Source organism: Labrus mixtus, chromosome 3 (assembly GCF_963584025.1).
Source record: "Labrus mixtus chromosome 3, fLabMix1.1, whole genome shotgun sequence".
In the NCBI taxonomy this organism is placed as follows: Eukaryota; Metazoa; Chordata; class Actinopteri; order Labriformes; family Labridae; genus Labrus; species Labrus mixtus.
The window spans coordinates 29831420-29849150 of NC_083614.1; the positions used below are offsets into that span (position 1 = coordinate 29831420).

The following is a 17731-nucleotide window of genomic DNA, read 5'->3' on the forward strand; positions in this document are numbered from 1 at the left end:
CATGTTACAGCAGTTAACTGTTTCTCCAGGGTTGTTATGGGAACGTTGTCTGTGTTTCAATGCATCGAAGGCCTTCAAGGACACTCATTATCTCTTTCTTTTTTTCTCTCTTTTGTTCATATTGTCTTTCTTTCTCTCTTTGTGCCCCCCTCTCTCTCTCTCTCTTTCTCTCTCTCTCTCTCTTTCTCTCTCTCTCTCTCTCTCTCTATCTCTATCTCTCTTTCAGACTCCCAGATGGTTTCACGCAGCTCCTGAATCTGACCCAGCTCTTCTTAAACGATGCCTTCCTCGAGTATCTGCCGGCTAACTTTGGCAGGTAAACTGATGCATGTTTAAGCGTGTGCACAATGTGTGATGCTGCTGGACAGGATGTCTATTCAACATTGTAGGCACAGAGGACTCTTGCCACTATTGTCATTCATAAAGAAGCTTATGAAAATATTGGGTATATAATCAGTTTTAGCAGCCTTTCTACTGAATGTCCTTCACAGAATTACATATTTTTAGTTGTTCAAAGAAGCTAAGCAAGTATGATAGTCCTCATTCTTTTAGGCTCAGGCTTTTATCCTTTGGCCAAGTGTGATCTTTCTATCCATTAAATCACACATCACACCTACCATTAACAACATTTTTTACTTTGTACCATTTGATCCAGACCAAGGTAATCATCATTATTACACATCACCAGTTATAAGGAATACTGGTCTTCCCACATTTCATGATATAGACCGATGTTTAAGTAACGATTGTTACAATTATTGAACTAAATGAAGACTTGGTTCAGTGCCTTTTGTTTTCTTTGCAGACTCTCTAAACTACGGATCCTGGAGCTGAGAGAGAACCACCTGAAAACCATGCCAAAGTAAGAAACACTGCCATATGTGTGTGTGAGAGAAATCATAAGGAAAGAGATGAAAGAAAGAAGTAAAATGTTATTCTTCACGCATCACTGGGTCCAAACGAACACACACACACACACACACACACACACACACACACACACACACACACAGAAACACTAATGCAGACAGATGCCTTGTGATATCACGGTGTGTACGCTTGCTCTCCCAGGTGTCCAGATTAAATCTATATTTATCCCTAGCAGGTGTTCTTGAATACTGATGAAGACTGTTGTAACTGAGGTGTGTTTGTTTTAACAGTTTTAAATGTATCCTGTTAGATCCAATGTGGCTGAATTTATCCCTGTGTTCAGGCCACCCCCACTTAGGGCACCTCTCTGAGAGCTTTCTAAAGGGATTCCAGTTACTATCCACTTTGAAAATGTTACTATAAATGCAAATAAACCTACTATCTCTCACTATCTTTTCACTACCTACAGGTGCACAATCCTCCAGTCCTGCATTTGTATTGTGTGTGTGGTTTAAAATCAGTGTCAAACTAATGGAGCATTTTGTTCCACTTCCATTCTGACACCATGAAGTCAACATGAGCGTGAGAGGATAACTTGTTTTGATATTCTCTGTTAGTTTGTCTCATTATGGAGGCTTAAAGCATTGTCCTCTTTGAAGTTCTCCACAGCAAGATATATATATAAAAAAAAACACATGTTTACTGTAACAGTATGTGACTTTTCATGGTCCATGATGGCAGGCCACAGATCAGTGGATCTTTCAGTGGTGGGCGTGGCCTCCTGGACTGTTGAATTGTTTGTGTGACTCCTTGCCATTTACCAGAGTAACTTGTGTGTGCACGTGGTTGTGGACCACAATGGTGTCCATCTTTTGTTGTGGTAGTGGCAGATCAATGGCATTACAGGCATTTTGAGGAGGTATTTGGAGGAGGCATTTGGAGTTGGGACTGCTGTGCCTCTCAGTCAGGGATTGTCTGTTGTGTTTTATTAAACTACTTCCTAATTTGATCTTTGTTATCATTACGTTTAAAGGGGTCATATTCTGCTTTTTCTGGTTTTATATGCTCTTGAGTGTGTTTTCCTAGTGTCCTGTGCATGTTTAGGCACATCTATGTGCAAAAATTCAAAGTCTGCGTAAACGCTGCTTCTCCTACGTCCTCCTGTTAGCTGCAGCGTTAGCTGCAGCATTAGCTGCATGTAACGCTCGGTTCTAGCCCCCCTCGAAAAAAATGTGCCAGTGTGAAATCTTGTCAGTGTGAGATCACTGATCTAAGTCCATTGGCTCGTTGTGGCAAGCCCAGCAGCTCATGTTGCACGCCCGTTAACTTCTGTAGCACGCCCACGATATGCCGTAGCCTGCGGTAGCACAGTAGTGCTAAGGTGCTAATGTTTTTGCTCCCCTCGGAGCCAAAGTGGCTGCATTCCCAATATGGTAAAAGGGGCGTGACATTTCCGAGAACCGTGCTGAGCGGCTGACCAATTACGGCAGAGCCCACAGGCTGACCAATCAGATCAGACTTGGCACACGTGGGGACTCTGAACGTGGGCACTTCAGAGCCTTAGAGAGAGAGTCAGAAGCGAGCCGGTGCATGGAGCGGCAGTACATGAAAACAGACACTTTTTTTAAACTTTAGCTATTGTGAACATACTTTAGTAGGTACATAGATTAAATATACGAACCCCAAAAAGGGAATAATATGACCTATTTAAGTAATTGTAATAAATCCCTTTGTTTTGACGTATGTTAAGGTGTTTACTTTCTTTTAATGATAATGTCATTTGAAATGGATATCAATGAAACTAAACGCTAATATGCACAAGAACCAAAGCACTGTAGTCCTATTATTCATACTTTTATAGCTGTTGTTTTTCGAGCTGTAGTAACACATTCATTTCTCCCAATGGGGGATCAATTGGTATTTTATTTATTTATCTGAAAAGGTACAGTGTACATTAGTCAACATTCAGACCGATATAAATCTACCTGAGTAGGCCGAAAGGCTAATTTTCACAGCTTTTACAGATGTTCTTTGGCGTCATAGAATTAAATGTAATCCACTAACATATGTTCATTAGTATAGAAAATACAAACAAGCAAATACAGATATATACAACACCACTGGGGTAACAGGAACAAATAATATCCAGCATAGAACATGATACAGTGTTGACGTTGTTGGTTCTCAATAAGCCATTTTATCATCATCATTATATTTCAATGAATGATTGGATGTTGACTCTGTAATTGATTGCGGTGTTAAATTCCACAGATGTGATGTTCTGAAGGAAAATACACCCTGGCTAAATGTGCTTTTAAATAAAAATTATCTTATCTTATTCAGTTTTGTAGCAAGGTTGGGACAATTTATTCGATACTTGACTATTTTACAATGTGCCCAAGAACAATACAATCTCTGTGATTCTGATGTTCGATCCACAATAACTAACGTCCATAAAATGTAAAAATTAGAACGAACATTAGAAAATACAGACATATACAGACACCCTGACACCTCGTCTGGCTTATAAAAGATAATAAACTTAGGGCTACACATGATCTTTTTTGAAGAAAGTCATTTTAATTACTTCTATTACTATTAACAGTTTATCAAATCTTGCTCTGTGTTAAGAAACTTTTTTTTTAACTGCACCGTGTGCAGGCTGCAAATCAAAAGAGATAATTACCCAATTTTCAATGCTCTGGGGTTCTTTTTTTTTGTTGCCATGGTAACGAAAGAAGTACCCATATGATTTTATCCTTACTGGTATTGTATCAAAGTTTAAAATCCTGGTCTCATGAACATCCTAATTAGCAGTGTGGTAACTATTTTTTCCATTACAAACAATTTTTAAAGGGGTAATGAAATCTGAAAAATTAAAGAGGATAATTTATCAAAGCATAGAGCACAGGTATAGACATATTTATACAGCAGTATTAGATATGTGTACCATTTTCTTTCTCTTTGAGATGTTATTTTATTCCTCTCTCATTTTGCTTTCTTGATGTTCAACCTTTAAAATGCACATAATTGTGTGACAATTGAGTAATCCCTGTATTGGCTCCTGTCAGGTCCATCCACAGACTGACACAGTTGGAGAGGTTGGATCTGGGTAGCAATGAATTCTCTGACATGGTGAGTCTGATTTCATCATTGTGGAATAAGATGAAGGGTTCTGGTATTTAATGTTGGTATCATTCTTTGGGGAAGCTCAACTATTGACAACGTTCTACTCAACACCTGCTGAAAGAAAAATAAACCATTGACGGACAGATTGCCAGTCTAAGCCACTCTGCCAAAAAAATAAAATGTTCTTCTTTTATGCCGAGTCTGGTCTGAAGATGCTCTTAAGTTTTTCTCATTTAATTTATGATCTGTACATAATCAAAGCATTAGTGCTGAAACTGTGTCCTTTGTAAATGAATAATTCAGTTGATATTAGCTGTAGGGCTGCGTTTTTCTTGCTTTATATGTTGTTTATGTTGTTTATATGCTAATATGGATTCCTGTGTTTGTTGTTTTTAAGCCGGAGGTTTTGGAGCAGATCCACAACCTGAGAGAACTGTGGCTGGATAACAACTCTCTACAGTGTATACCGGGGGTAAGGACCCCAACAACAAAAGACTCAGCACTCTTTCAGATTGTTCATGTATTTCTTGTCATCTCATTGATTCTTCCTCTCCTTGCTGCAGGCAATAGGAAAACTTCGTCAGTTGCGGTACTTGGACTTAGCTAAGAACCGTATTGAGACGTTGGACACGGATATTTCAGGCTGCGAGTCCTTAGAAGACCTGCTGCTGTCCTCCAACATGCTGCAGCACCTCCCCGACACTATAGGTACACACACAAACACACACAAGCATGCAAGTACACGATCGTAACCATAGACTTTTACAACTCTCAAAATATATCCTGACTTCTCTATCTGTGGACCTCAACCCCATGTCTATTCATCCCTGAAGATATAACATCTCTAAACACAGGTCAAAAAGGACAAAGTCATTTACAACAGCAGGACACATCGTCATCATAATTTCACCAACTTCCAATCAGGAAGGAATACATTTTGCTTTTGTCTGGGATTGTGTTCAGATTCATCGTAAAGTGAGCAGAAGAATTATTTTAAGAAGAAGAAATAAGAAGACTGTGCATGAGCATGAGCAGGTACTCTGGCTGTGCAGCCTGTGCTGGTTTAGTTGATCTATGTCTCATGGCATGTAGGTCAGGAGAGGTCTTGGTTGCTGACTGTGGTAAGCGGAACAGCTTGCATGCTGGCACTTTGGGATCAAACCTTGCCCTGCCCATGACATCTTTTTGGGTTGTTGCACTGCACAGTAAAACAATCCTTTCATCCGCATTATGAGTAAAAAAAAAAATCATGTTTAATATGTGTGACGAATCTTGTGACAGAGGCAGATTTCCTGGTGAAATTAGTCTACTCTACACGAATCAATTAGCGTTAATCAGCGTCTTCAAGTAGTCTGTGTGAAAACGAGGAACGGAACTGAGTGGAGTAAATAATGTAGGACATTTTAAATCAATGCAGATGTGTCCTTCTTTTAGATACTGTTTCTATGTGTGTGTGTTTCTGTGTGTGTTCATTTAGGAATGTTGAAGAAGCTGACAACATTGAAGGTAGATGACAACCAGCTGACCTCACTGCCTAACACCATCGGGAGGTAAAAAAACCTGCATAAACACACTAACTAACACAAACCATAAAAGCCTTGTAGACTTTTTTTTTTTTTTACAGTATTTAGTCAGATTATCTCAGAAGGTTTATCTTAGGTGGGTTGTTGTTTTTCTTGTTTATTACTGTTGGTTGCGTTGTTGACTATGATGGCTCACAATTGGGGCGTTCTGTGTGTTGTTTGCTGCGTTGCCGTGGCAACAGTGCGAAGCCCAAGCACGGGTGAGTAACATTAGCTCGCTGAATCCAGGGGTGTGTTCAGAGACACACAGATGTTTCAAATGTGTTCCAGATACAAACACCAGAGCACACCACCATGAAGGGCTTTGGAAAATTACATGCAAACATAAACCAAAGAATCATTCTACTTCATGACATATTCCTTTTTTTTTAAATTTGGACTCAGCATTTGAAGAAAAATCTCCAGAGTTAAGTGAAACTGCCTCGCTAAAATGTACAAATTTGAAACCGAAAATGATTGCATGTAAAGTGATTCAGCAATTTATTACACTAATCGTATTATAATCCATCACAGTCCACATTTAATCACAGAAATCAAATTAGAATGACATTTGTTAGAATATTTCTGAAGGGGAAACACATCATTTTATCTCTGTGTACTTTAGAGATTGATTATGAACACGATCATTTTCCCACTTTGCAAATAAGAATGAATGTTTAACTCTCTCTCTGTGGACACTTCAAACAAAAGCCTACAGTCACAGAAATGGATTACATTGAATTCATTTGAGTGGAATAAATGAATTATTTCCCTCTTTGCCATTTGGAGTCATTTCATCTGTGATGGATTGAGAAGACCTGACGAGTGCTGTTTTATATACTCTACAATAAATGGAAGAAAATGTTGCTCTTTGCAACATGTTTGTATCTGAACGCTCTGAAAACATTTTGTCCTCCTGAACAAATCCCCGGTTTTAGATTCAATAAGTAGAACTGTAGATACACTGCTTTCCCCTTTGATTAAGCCAAAACGTCCTTGAAAGTTCCTGTTCTTACCCTTTTAAGTCTGTGTGTATTTCTGATGATTATGAAAGAGGCCTGATGCCAACACTGTTCTATCCACATGTCACTGTACCTGCATCCATAGAGTTACACGTTTGTTTTTTTAGTATAATAATATAATAAGTACATTCTGTGCAGTATGTTTTCACAGAGGTCAATCAGGAGATGTTTGTTTTGCTGTACAAGCCATTATGGATGGAAAAGAAAATGAATGTCCAGTTATTTTAACTAAAAGAACAGCTGAAGTCTTGTGTTTCACTGAAGTTGTTAATAGTTAAAGCCATATATCAGCTATGAGATGATAGATGTATTCAGTACTGTGCGAAGGTCTTAGGCTTATGGATCATCATTTTTAAAACAACAGAGCTAGTGGTGGTCTCAGACTTTTGCACAATACTGCAGAAGAATCCACTGAGATGTGGAAATGTTCTCCCACGATGATGTGTCTCAGATTTAGAAGTGACTTTCTGCTAACTTAGCTGCTACTCTCACACAGAGGGATCTTAAAACAAGTGTGCTGCCAGTGTTTTATGCCTCGTTTCCACTGCATGGTGCCGATCAACTCAACTCTACCTGCTTCACTTGGAACTGTTCTGTTTTTGTTTTTCATTGACAGACGTTTTGGATATTACCTGCTATTTGGTATTTTTGGGGTATCAACCTAGCTGGCGTATAAGCGATCTGAGACAATGCTAAATTCAGTGACACCAAAAAAAAGCAGTCCACCTAAAAGTCATGAAATACATTATTTACACATTTGACACCTCATGATGCTCAGCTAGAAACCCATCTCCAGACAGCAGATACTATCTGAAGTGGAAAACAAAAGGAGAGAAAGTACAAGTACCAGTTCCAGGGTAGTGGAGTAGAGTACAGTTGATACCATGCTTTTTGGAAATATGGCACAAGTTTCTTTCTGGGGAACTGTAGCATTGGTCGGGGATAACCAAGCAGGATAGCAGATATATTCTCCCTTGTTTCCAAGGAGATGTAAATCTAGAAACTTGTGTCTTATGGTGAAGATTAACCAACGAGAAACTGTTTTTTCTTTCAACACCTACAAGAAGGATTGAAGGATTATGGGTTTGGTTAACATTTGGCTGCCAAATAATCTTCGAAGTGTTGTAATTGAGAGATTAAACTCCAGTTGTATATGTTTAGGGGAGAAGGAGACATCTTTTTTGTTAGTTATGAATGCCAAAGAATTCACAGAGAAAACAATTAAGTAGTCAAAATGTACTCGCCTTAAATACTAAACCTCCTCTCCTCTCCCTTGTTAGTCCATATGGTGGCCCAGATGGTCCCAGTCCATTGGGAATAATAGCAAACCAATGCAATGTTAACAGTGACAGTACATTAATGTAAAATTGTTGTCTCATTAGCATTAGCCGGCTGTTAGCGGGCTGCTAGGCCAATCGTGGCAGGGGGTCAGGGTGTTGCTGTAGAGAGGGCCTGTCGTGGGTGTTTCTGTGGATCTTGGCTGAGGGGAGAAGATGAGATCCAGGTTGAAGAATTACAAACAGCAAAGTCGGATTCAAGTGGGAAAAGATGGGTAGGAAATGAGACCAAACAAATGTTTGTAACACCAAAGTAAGATGTGTATTGTTTAGTTATGGCTTAATTTATCCACCCACTGATAGAGTCATTTGGATGATTCTTCAATCTGTTGATCTGTTTCTTCTCCCAGCAATCTCTTCTTCCTGGCTCTTATCATAACACCTCACAGGATTAGGCTGCTGTTATTTTGACATTTTTCTTTTTGTCTACAAATCCCACAAAAAATACAAAACCAACTCTGCATTAGCCCTTCTATCAACACTTGTCCATGTAACTACACATTGTAAGATAATTAAGGAGCCTTTTTCCCCTTACAGATAGAAGCTGACTTTTTGTCTACAAACACACTACTTGATGAGTGTTTTTTATGGGTTTGTTGACAACAGGAAAAATAAAGAGTAGCACCACCCTCATCCTTTAGCGCCCTTGTAGAAATGTCAGGTTGTAACAAAGCTTGTGCAGTTTGCAGAATGATTCTTTTTGTTTCTTTCTTTTTTTTCTGTCATTTTCTCTGTATCTCCTCCTGTCTGCATCTGTTCCTCTCACACAGTCTGTCTCTGATGGAGGAGTTGGACGTTAGTTGTAATGAGTTGGAGTCGTTGCCGCCCACTATCGGCTACCTGCACAATTTGAGGACCTTCGCTGCTGACGAGAACTTCCTCTCAGAGCTGCCCCGGGAGGTAGGAACACCCTCTATAATCCTTGTTGCAGTCCTGGTCTTTACATCTTTTAGAAACTGAGTGATTTTAAATTGTCTTTTTTTCTACTTTTTTTTTTTTTGCCTGTAAAAGCAGATGAAATGTTTTTGAACTGACCACAAATCTGAGAATAAATAGGAGGAAATCAAAACATTTGACTGCTTAAAAAGTAGTTTTAAAGAGTACATATTTTATCCCTTTTCTACCTTTTCACCTTAAATGAAACATCTGTGCTGTGCTTTGGTCAAAATATAACATGAATCAAGCACGAGAGGAGGTTTGTGACCCTGTATAAACCAGCTCTCTCAGAACGCTCTGTTTTGGTGTGTGTGTCTCTTTAAATGCAATGAGCCCCCCCCTGAGTTTTCCCCGTAGACATCACTCCTTCGCTAGCGAGAATAAAAATGGCGGACCTGCGCAAAAGTTTTGATCTAGGCTGAGGGTGGAGTCCATGGGTGGAGATACAAGGGGAGGGGATTTTTTTTTACCAGAATCCCGCTGTGACATCACAAGGAGAGCAAATCTGAAACAGATCATTTTTCTCCGTGTTGTAAGACTTATGCAGACCACAAACAAAGGACTGGATGGGTTTATTTCATATTTTGTGGGTCGGTAGACACTCAGGTTACCCAGATATATGTTCAAAAAACACTTCAAAAGTGGATTTTCATAATATGTCCCCTTTAATTATCACATATTACTTTTTTTTATAAATTTCCTTAAATAAAGAGCAGTCCCATTGACTCAAAGGCTAAATATTGGATGATAAGGAGATGTCTTTTAGAGTAAGAGTGAATATTTTGATTCTGTGAAGTACTCTTTACAAGTTTAAAATGAAATATGTCCACATATATGAAAATACAGTACTGTCCCAAATTTAAATCCTAATTATCATTAATTTGAAAGCTTTTATATTGGGGCTTTTTATGCCTTTATTTTGGGTACGAGACACTGGATGGGTTAACTCCAAATGTATATTTACATACTTTATACATAGATTCTTTAAATTCAGAAGTTGCACTAAAACTCTTGATACACAGTAGTGCAGTGGAGACTGTCTGAAGGTCTTTGTCATGTAGAAGATATTTTTCAGTACTAGACTATAATGTAACGATGATGATGTAATGTGATGTTTGATGTGTGTGTGTGTTTGTTTCAGATCGGTAACTGTAAGAATGTGACGGTGATGTCGCTGCGTTCCAACAAACTGGAGTTTCTTCCTGACGAAATCGGACAGATGACCAAACTACGAGTCCTTAACCTTAGTGACAACAGGTATAACCACACACACACACACACACACACACTCACACACACACAGATAATCAAACTATGACTCAGTAGTGACAATAGATGCACACACATTCACACAAGCAGGCAGCACTTTCTTTCTCAATGGCCGTTCTGGTTCTCTAGCTGATCTCATGGCCGGCAGTTGCCATGGGAATGGCTGAGTGTGTTGCCATGGTGACGTGCTCTGCAGGCTGTACAGTGCGTGGGCAGATGAAACATCTCTCTCTCTCTCTCTCTCTCTCTCTCTCTCTTTCTCTCTCTTTCAGGTTAAAGAATTTACCATTTACCTTCACGAAGCTGAAGGACCTGGCAGCTCTCTGGCTCTCTGACAATCAGGTATCTCTCACCTCCCACTGCTTTCCTGCTAACAAGTGTGCAGCACAAACACACACACCTACTGTATGAATATATACATATTAATCAGTTGACAAAGCCATTACTCCAAACAGACTGTTTTTAGTTCAGTACAAACAGCCTGAAATCGGAGTGGGAATTGACATGCATGAAAGGAGCCTAAGGTCAGATTTGAACCCGGGCTGACTGCCTCGAAAACAACAGCCTCTGTACAGGGGCTGTGCAAAGTTAAACAAGAGGAAACAAATATTTAGAAAAAAGAACAAGAGATCTAAAGGCTAAGGTACTAAAGAGTGGATCATTACTAATCGAAGATTCCTTTACTCTGCTAATCCGATAAAGAAAGCTGCATGAGCCTCATTTATCAACAGGTCTGTCAATCATTACATTAAATCCACTCTTTCTTTGCATCAAATAACTCTTGAAAGTTCATTTCTCAGAGACTAAATCAGCACGATAAGAACTATAATGACAGAAACCATCTTTATTTGTTGTGTATTTTAATTTAAAGTTTGACCCATGTTCCATCTGTTAACATGGAGGCGGCAGCTTTTATGACCTATACTGCAGCCAGCCAGCAGGGGGAGCTCTAAATCATTTGACTTCACTTCTAAGGATCTCTTATGCTGTCCATTCTTTATACAGTCTATGGTGATAACTTTGACATGTTCGTGCTGACAATGTTGTAACTGAATTTAACATTATTGCAGTTGCAGTGGGAAACTCGTTGCATATCAATTTTCTTAATTACTACGCTGAGGTTCAATAACACATCTGTCATATGTACTGAGACTTTATCTGATATTACTTCATAATACAGTTATCTCAATTATCAAGTTATTGTTCAGTCCATCATGATGTATTATTTTGCAAACTCCCCCCTTCAACAACTTTCCCCAACACAAAGGTGGTCTTCATGAAGTTCACTTCAACATGTCGTCAGAGGCTAATCAATGAAACTTCCTGAAATGCTGAAGGCTCATTTTTAATTCAAATGTAATTTGTAAAATAGCAGTTTGGTCTTATATTGACATTTTAAATACACACTAATGTTTGCATATTCTGCTACAAAACTCACTGTATGCATGTCCTGTTTCACAAAACTGACGGATGTTGTCATGCAGTAACGGAGGGTTTTACGAGCAGCTTTCTCTGATTTTTGTAAACAAACAATTAGTAAAACTGTTACACATTTAAAAATTTTGTTTGCAAAGACATTTAGAAAATCCATCAAATTATCATGTTAATAGATGTTAATCAGTGTTTTTTTATATATATATCAGAGGAACATGCAAATTAAAGATGCAAATTATTAGACCAAGTGTTCATATTGCAAGATTGAATTTGTGTTATAAATTTCACTGTTGAATCAGTGCTCGGCTGTTTGATAGTCAGTTTTATTCTTTGGAAAAGTGATTGGCAAATTGTTACCAAGTGATTAACATGAATACTCCTACCTTTCAGTCAGATGGGATTTGATTCAAATCAAGCTCTAGCCAATCAGATATTCTTAAAATGACTCAGCTTGCAACAAAACCATTAATTACACGAGTTAGGATTCAGTTTAGATGACTATCAGGGAGTGTTATCAAGAATACAATGACAATCATATGTGTGTGTGTGTGTGTGTGTGTGTGTGTGTGTGTGTGTGTGTGTGTGTGTTTGTGTTTGCAGTCCAAGGCTCTGATCCCCCTGCAGACAGAAGCCCACCCTGAAACCAAACAGAAGGTTTTGACCAACTACATGTTTCCTCAACAACCACGACATGATGAGGGTAAAAACTCTGCATGTTCACCTGTGTGTGTGTGTGTGTGTGTGTGTGTGTGTGTGTGTGTGTGTGTGTGTGTGTGTGTGTGTGTGTGTGTGTGTGTGTGTGTGTGTGTGTGTGTGTGTGTGTGTGTGTGTAGATTGGTATCGGTGTTATTACAGTTATTAATTTCCCAGTATTAGCATATGTTGAGTTCTTAGATGTTTTTTTCTGAGAATTGATTTGTAAAATAGTTTTTGTGTGGGAACGTGTGTTGTGAAAGAATTAAACCAAACTGTATTTGTCGTTTTGACCCGGTCTTTAATGTATGTTTCTGGGTTTATGTGCTTGTGTGTGCAGACTACCAGTCAGACAGTGACAGCTTTAATCCTACTCTTTGGGAGGAGCAGAGACAGCAGAGGATGACTGTGGCCTTTGACTTTGAGGATAAGAAAGAAGAAGAAGACAACTCTGGGAAGGTCAAGGTCAGCTCTTTTTCTCTCTCTCTATCTCTCTCTCTCTTTCTCTCTCTCTCACTCTCTCTCTCTCTCTCTCTCTCTCTCTCTCTCTTTGTCTCTGCTGAGCATAAGAGCAGGAGGTCATTTGAGGCAGCCAGGGATTCAATACAAGTTTTGCAAAGACAGCATTAACTGACCGGAAACTGGAGCATATCCAACCCTTGAATGAGCCTAAAATTCTACAGGCTGAATTATCAGTTCTTTGTCAATCGATAAAAGATAGACAGAGAGACAGACAGATTTTCACATTTTAACTATTATGCATCTTACTCTTCTCAATGGATGCAGAATATTTTGTATCTCAGATTTCAACAGCTGAGGCTCATTGGTGTCTCATAGTTTCTGAGCTGTTTGACAAACAATGGTGATACACTATTGGAATTTTTCTGTGACAAAATCAACATAATTTCACTGGGCTTCACTTGACATCTGAACATTGAAAAAAACCTTGTAATAGATCACAGAGAGCAAGCAGGTCCTTTTGCAGCTGTGAAACCAAACAGGGTGATGATCATTTGTTGTCCCCTTAGTGACTGATCGTTTTAAATTACATATACTGTAGATCATTCATTTATTTAAATATTGTTACTAGTTTAAACATTGTAGTAGTTTAAACAAATGAAATAATATAAAGAAATAACACACCATAGAAGATGAGAACTGACCTATCAGAATCCACTTTTAATAAAGCCATCTAAAATAAGCAATATTGAAAAGTCTAGGAGAATTTCCTTTTGTGTTGGATTCTTTTGAAAGTGAAATGAAAGTAAGAAAAGTATTTTCCATAATCCTGCGATTCCTCCCACACTGCTGTTTTGCCTCTCGTCAGATTTTACTGGTTTATTGGAGTGTCTGAAGTAATAGAGCTGTCAGTACCACAATATCAATGTTCAATTGAGAAATGATTTACAAGAAGGTCAAGAAGGAAAACAACATCAGAACATTCAACAAGAAATCGGAGAAAACCCGACTGTGACAGAGCTGATGATGCCTTGTTTCAGAAGTTTTGAAGTTTCACACGAGCTGACACGTTTACTTGCACTCTTAAGTAGATGCATGCTCACTGTGTGTGTCCTTTTTCTGCATGTGTACACCACTCAACCCATTTTTATTTATGTGTGAAGGTGGAGATAAACCTAAAGCGCTACCCAACACCTTACCCTGAGGACCTAAAGAACATGGTCAAGTCAGTGCAAAGCCTTGTGGGTAAAAGCGTACACGCCGGACACCCACACCAACACCAGCACCAGCACCAACACCAACACCAACACCAACACCAGCACCAGCACCAGCTGAGCACAGGCACTGCCACCTCGGCAGGAACCAACATGGAACACACACACCTCAGCAAAGAACCATACGAACCGCCATGGCCCCTGCCTCCTAAAGAGGTAGGAAACACACACTCACAGCCACAAGCATGCTCACAGTCACGCACACATGTTCTGAAAATCACCACAGGATACGATCAAAAAACAACACAAATATTTCTTTATGTAGTCGAGAATTAAACACAACTTTGGAGTCATCAACACATGAGACCGTCTCATGTTGGGCTGCAGAGAGAACAAACCTTTGCGGGTCGATCCATGAATTAGAATTATACAAAAATGAAGAGCATCGTTCCCATGGATTTTAGATTATTGCAGACAAAAAGCTAAGTTAAACAATAACAATACCAGTATCAGGAACACCTCTGAAGAAGCTTAATAGGAATCATTAGTATTGAAGTCAGTGCTCTGAAACAATACCATCATTTATGAGCCTAGCTGGTTTTGTCTTTTCCAAACAGCTGCTGAGCCTCTGCTGCTTATGTTCTGGCTGCCAGTGAAAAGTGTTCTCAGGACAATCATCGTGGTGTGACACAAAAACACAGCAAACTAAAAACAGTGCTAGCAAACAGTGTAACGATTCTGCTAACAACAGCTTTAGTGAAATGTTATCTCAGCGCTTCCCATCAAACATGGTAAGAGTGTGTTTTTAAAATCTTAATAATAGAAGATGAAAACTAAACACATAATTAAGTAGTTTAAAGTTTAATATCACAATTTCCCCTTCAACTCTTGGGTGGGTTCAGGTTGTCAAAAGAGGCTAAGTGCAGTGCTGCTGCGTATGTTAGCTTAGCTTGTTTAGAGGTTAGGATTCCTTTACCCTTTTTTTTTTTTAAACGTAAAAGCAACGGCCAGAAATAAAAGGCTAACTGTAGCATGCTAATGAGCTACACCATAGTTGCATGATTTTATCGTCCCTGCCACTGAGCTTACACTTGTGTGTTTACCATGATGATGTTTGATGTCCCTCACATCTTGTGTGTTTCATTCGGCTGCTTTTTTTAGCTGTCTCCTTTTCCGAGAGATGTAAAAAAAAATCACAAATAGGGTATGCACTGACATATTTTATTTTGGGATAAGCTCTAAAGCTTGTTTACACAACAGACCTATTTCAGGCATCTAACCCCCAAAACAAGTGTTATAAATTGACATCAAGGTGAGGTGACTTGAAATGCTTACTTATTTTCCAGGGATTAGGACTCAGTCCTTCAGCACCCTAAAGGATGGAGATCTGTGATCATTAAGGTGTAGGACAGGCAGCACAAATTGTGTGTGTGTTTTCCAGGTGACAGACAGAGAGATGCAGGACTTCTCTCAGTCTCAGCTAATGGATCAGGGATCGATGCATAACTCTGGCATCGACATTCCCAAGAGGAAGGACAAAGAAGACTTGACGGAGAGCTCGGAGGTTTGTCACGTTGTGATCCACAGTACATTTAAACTAAACAGAACCATGGCTGATTTTAGCTTGATGAAATTCCCAGTTTAGTCCATCTTCTCAGTCATCTTCTTTTTAAATTGATAGGTTTGGTTTGCATGATTTCTTTTGATGTTATCAGGGAGTTATCAGTTTGTAGGGTTTTGGGTTTGGAACCACAGGGTTGCCGGTTCAAGTCCCGGTTGGTCTGGTAGCTGCAAGGGCACTTCCTGAGTGCTGCCAAGGAGCCCTTGCACCTCTCCAGCTACCAGACCAACTTCCATGTTTTGATCTGCACCAGGACTTGAACCGGTGACCCTGTGGTTCCCAACTCAAAACCCTACAAACTGAGACCTCTGCCCCTCCGCAGCATTCTGGATGTGCCCTTGAGCAAGGCACAGAACCCCCCAACAGCTCTAGTCTGCTCCCTGCATAGCAGTGTGTTTCAGCCCCACTCTGACATCTCTCCATTACTGCATGTCCACAGATCCTGTTTGTGCATGTGTGTATTTCAGACCCATGTGTGTGAGAAGCATGTCTCTAAATAACAGAGTGCAAAGCAGAATGTCCCTCAGGGATTAATAAAGTACGTAAAATTTAAAGGGTGATGGAAATTTACATATTCTTAAAGTTACACACATAAGTTTATACTCCAAACTGTGAGTTAAGGACTTTAAAATCCTTCTTGTGAATAACAAAAGCTGTCTTTCCTTTCAGTGTAAATCATCAAAAGTCATCATGTTTAATTGAATTAATTCCCTGCCTCATTAAGCCTGTGCAAAGATGAGGTTTGAAAATATTTATGAAGCCAAATTGTTGACATCCATGTTACGCAGCCAGCGCTCTTCTTTCATGTCTTTGCAAGCATATTGCAGGTTTCTTGTTGCAAAACTGAATGTTGTTCCCTTTTTTCCAGCTTTAACAAACATTAGTTTCACATACTGACTGGATTTGCATACTCTAATGACCTTTTTACTTTTTGAACTGTTTCTTTATCATCTAATGTTTATCAGGACGCGTGCTGCTCCCCCATGAAAGAGATCTTGATCTCAATGGGTTAGTTACCTGGTGAAGTAAAGGTTAAATTAAAAAACTCAAACATTAAAAAGATCCTCATTCTGAGCTCTCTTGTCTGGTTAAGTTGCTCATATGTTTAAATTTTAACTGGAATTTGCTCACCTTCCACAGAAGCCTGCTGCCTTGTAAGCTCATAACTGAGATATATACAGTAAGGATGTCCTGATATGAACCTGCATGTCCCCCTTCTCACAGGACTCTATGGGCGGCTCTCCCAATGACATCCGTATCTCTGACATGAGGCCCACCCTGGTGGAGCCACCGATGTACAAACCAAAGGTGGTGCTGCTGGGGAAGGACAAGAAAGGTACTGTGTCATATCATATACATACAGATACATCAGAGACATAAAAAGAGACTCATAGTTGTAAACGGAGGAGCACGCATACACTCAGTTCACTCCGTAATTTAGTGTGTCTGCTGTTTGAAGCTTTGGGCCATGTTGTAATAGTGTCCAATAATTAGTCATGGTGTTAAGCGGATTTATTTCAGCACAAAACACAGAAGGGGGGGGGGGGGGGATACCAGTGAACGTCTCCAGTGAATCAAGATTCAAGTCGAAAGTGTTCAGCTTTATTCGCCAGCCTTTTTACTTATTTTGCCCTGAAGGCCTCAGTTTCATAAAAGCTAAAAACCAAAGCTGGAGAAGTTTTACTAATGAGCACAAAGCGAATTTTACTGCCTTATCGAAAATCTGTTTTTTTTTTCTTTGTTCTAAATAATTTAGTCCCTTAATCCCGTCTACTGAGCGAGGATGTTATTATCTTTTCTCCATGACAAACTGTTTAATTCAGAGCTCGGAGTGTAATCCACCCCTAAGTCAGATTAACTCTAAATGATTAACTCTGCTTGGTGTGTGTAATTTGTGATTGACAGGTCTGAAGGCAAAGGTAATAAAAAGCTGTAATTGGCTTGTTTTGTTAAAATATGAATAGGTTTTACAAATGTCTGCTGGTTCAATAGTACTTTTATTTATACTAGACTTTTATTTATTTTTAATTTCCCTGTCCATAATGGATTCTGACTTTTCATTGGTTTGATTGAACCTTTTTCTGCATGTCTCCGTGGTAGGTTTTAGGATTTGAATGGGGCTTGTAGTTGAATGAAAACTGTTTCCCCAACCCCATTTAACCCCGCTATGACTTGCTTCAGTGTT

At 39.3% G+C, this 17731-nt stretch overlaps 1 protein-coding gene across 10 annotated transcripts in view; it reads left to right on the forward strand.

Moving 5' to 3' along the window:
- The window catches only part of lrrc7 (leucine rich repeat containing 7), a 124095-nt gene that overhangs the window by 83369 nt on the left and 22995 nt on the right, over positions 1 to 17731 (forward strand). For all 10 annotated transcript variants that reach the window (XR_009672254.1, XR_009672256.1, XM_061034507.1 and 7 more), the window contains 15 exons: positions 227 to 316; positions 806 to 862; positions 3942 to 4005; positions 4397 to 4471; positions 4563 to 4707; positions 5477 to 5549; positions 5765 to 5782; positions 8691 to 8820; positions 9998 to 10113; positions 10398 to 10467; positions 12160 to 12259; positions 12593 to 12717; positions 13875 to 14141; positions 15367 to 15489; positions 16771 to 16882. Coding sequence is in view for 8 of the 10 variants with exons in the window: in XM_061034507.1 (XP_060890490.1) it covers positions 227 to 316; positions 806 to 862; positions 3942 to 4005; positions 4397 to 4471; positions 4563 to 4707; positions 5477 to 5549; positions 5765 to 5782; positions 8691 to 8820; positions 9998 to 10113; positions 10398 to 10467; positions 12160 to 12259; positions 12593 to 12717; positions 13875 to 14141; positions 15367 to 15489; positions 16771 to 16882 (1565 nt within the window). In the remaining 2 variants the exon portion in view is untranslated. The remainder of the gene's footprint in view (positions 1 to 226; positions 317 to 805; positions 863 to 3941; positions 4006 to 4396; positions 4472 to 4562; positions 4708 to 5476; positions 5550 to 5764; positions 5783 to 8690; positions 8821 to 9997; positions 10114 to 10397; positions 10468 to 12159; positions 12260 to 12592; positions 12718 to 13874; positions 14142 to 15366; positions 15490 to 16770; positions 16883 to 17731) is intronic.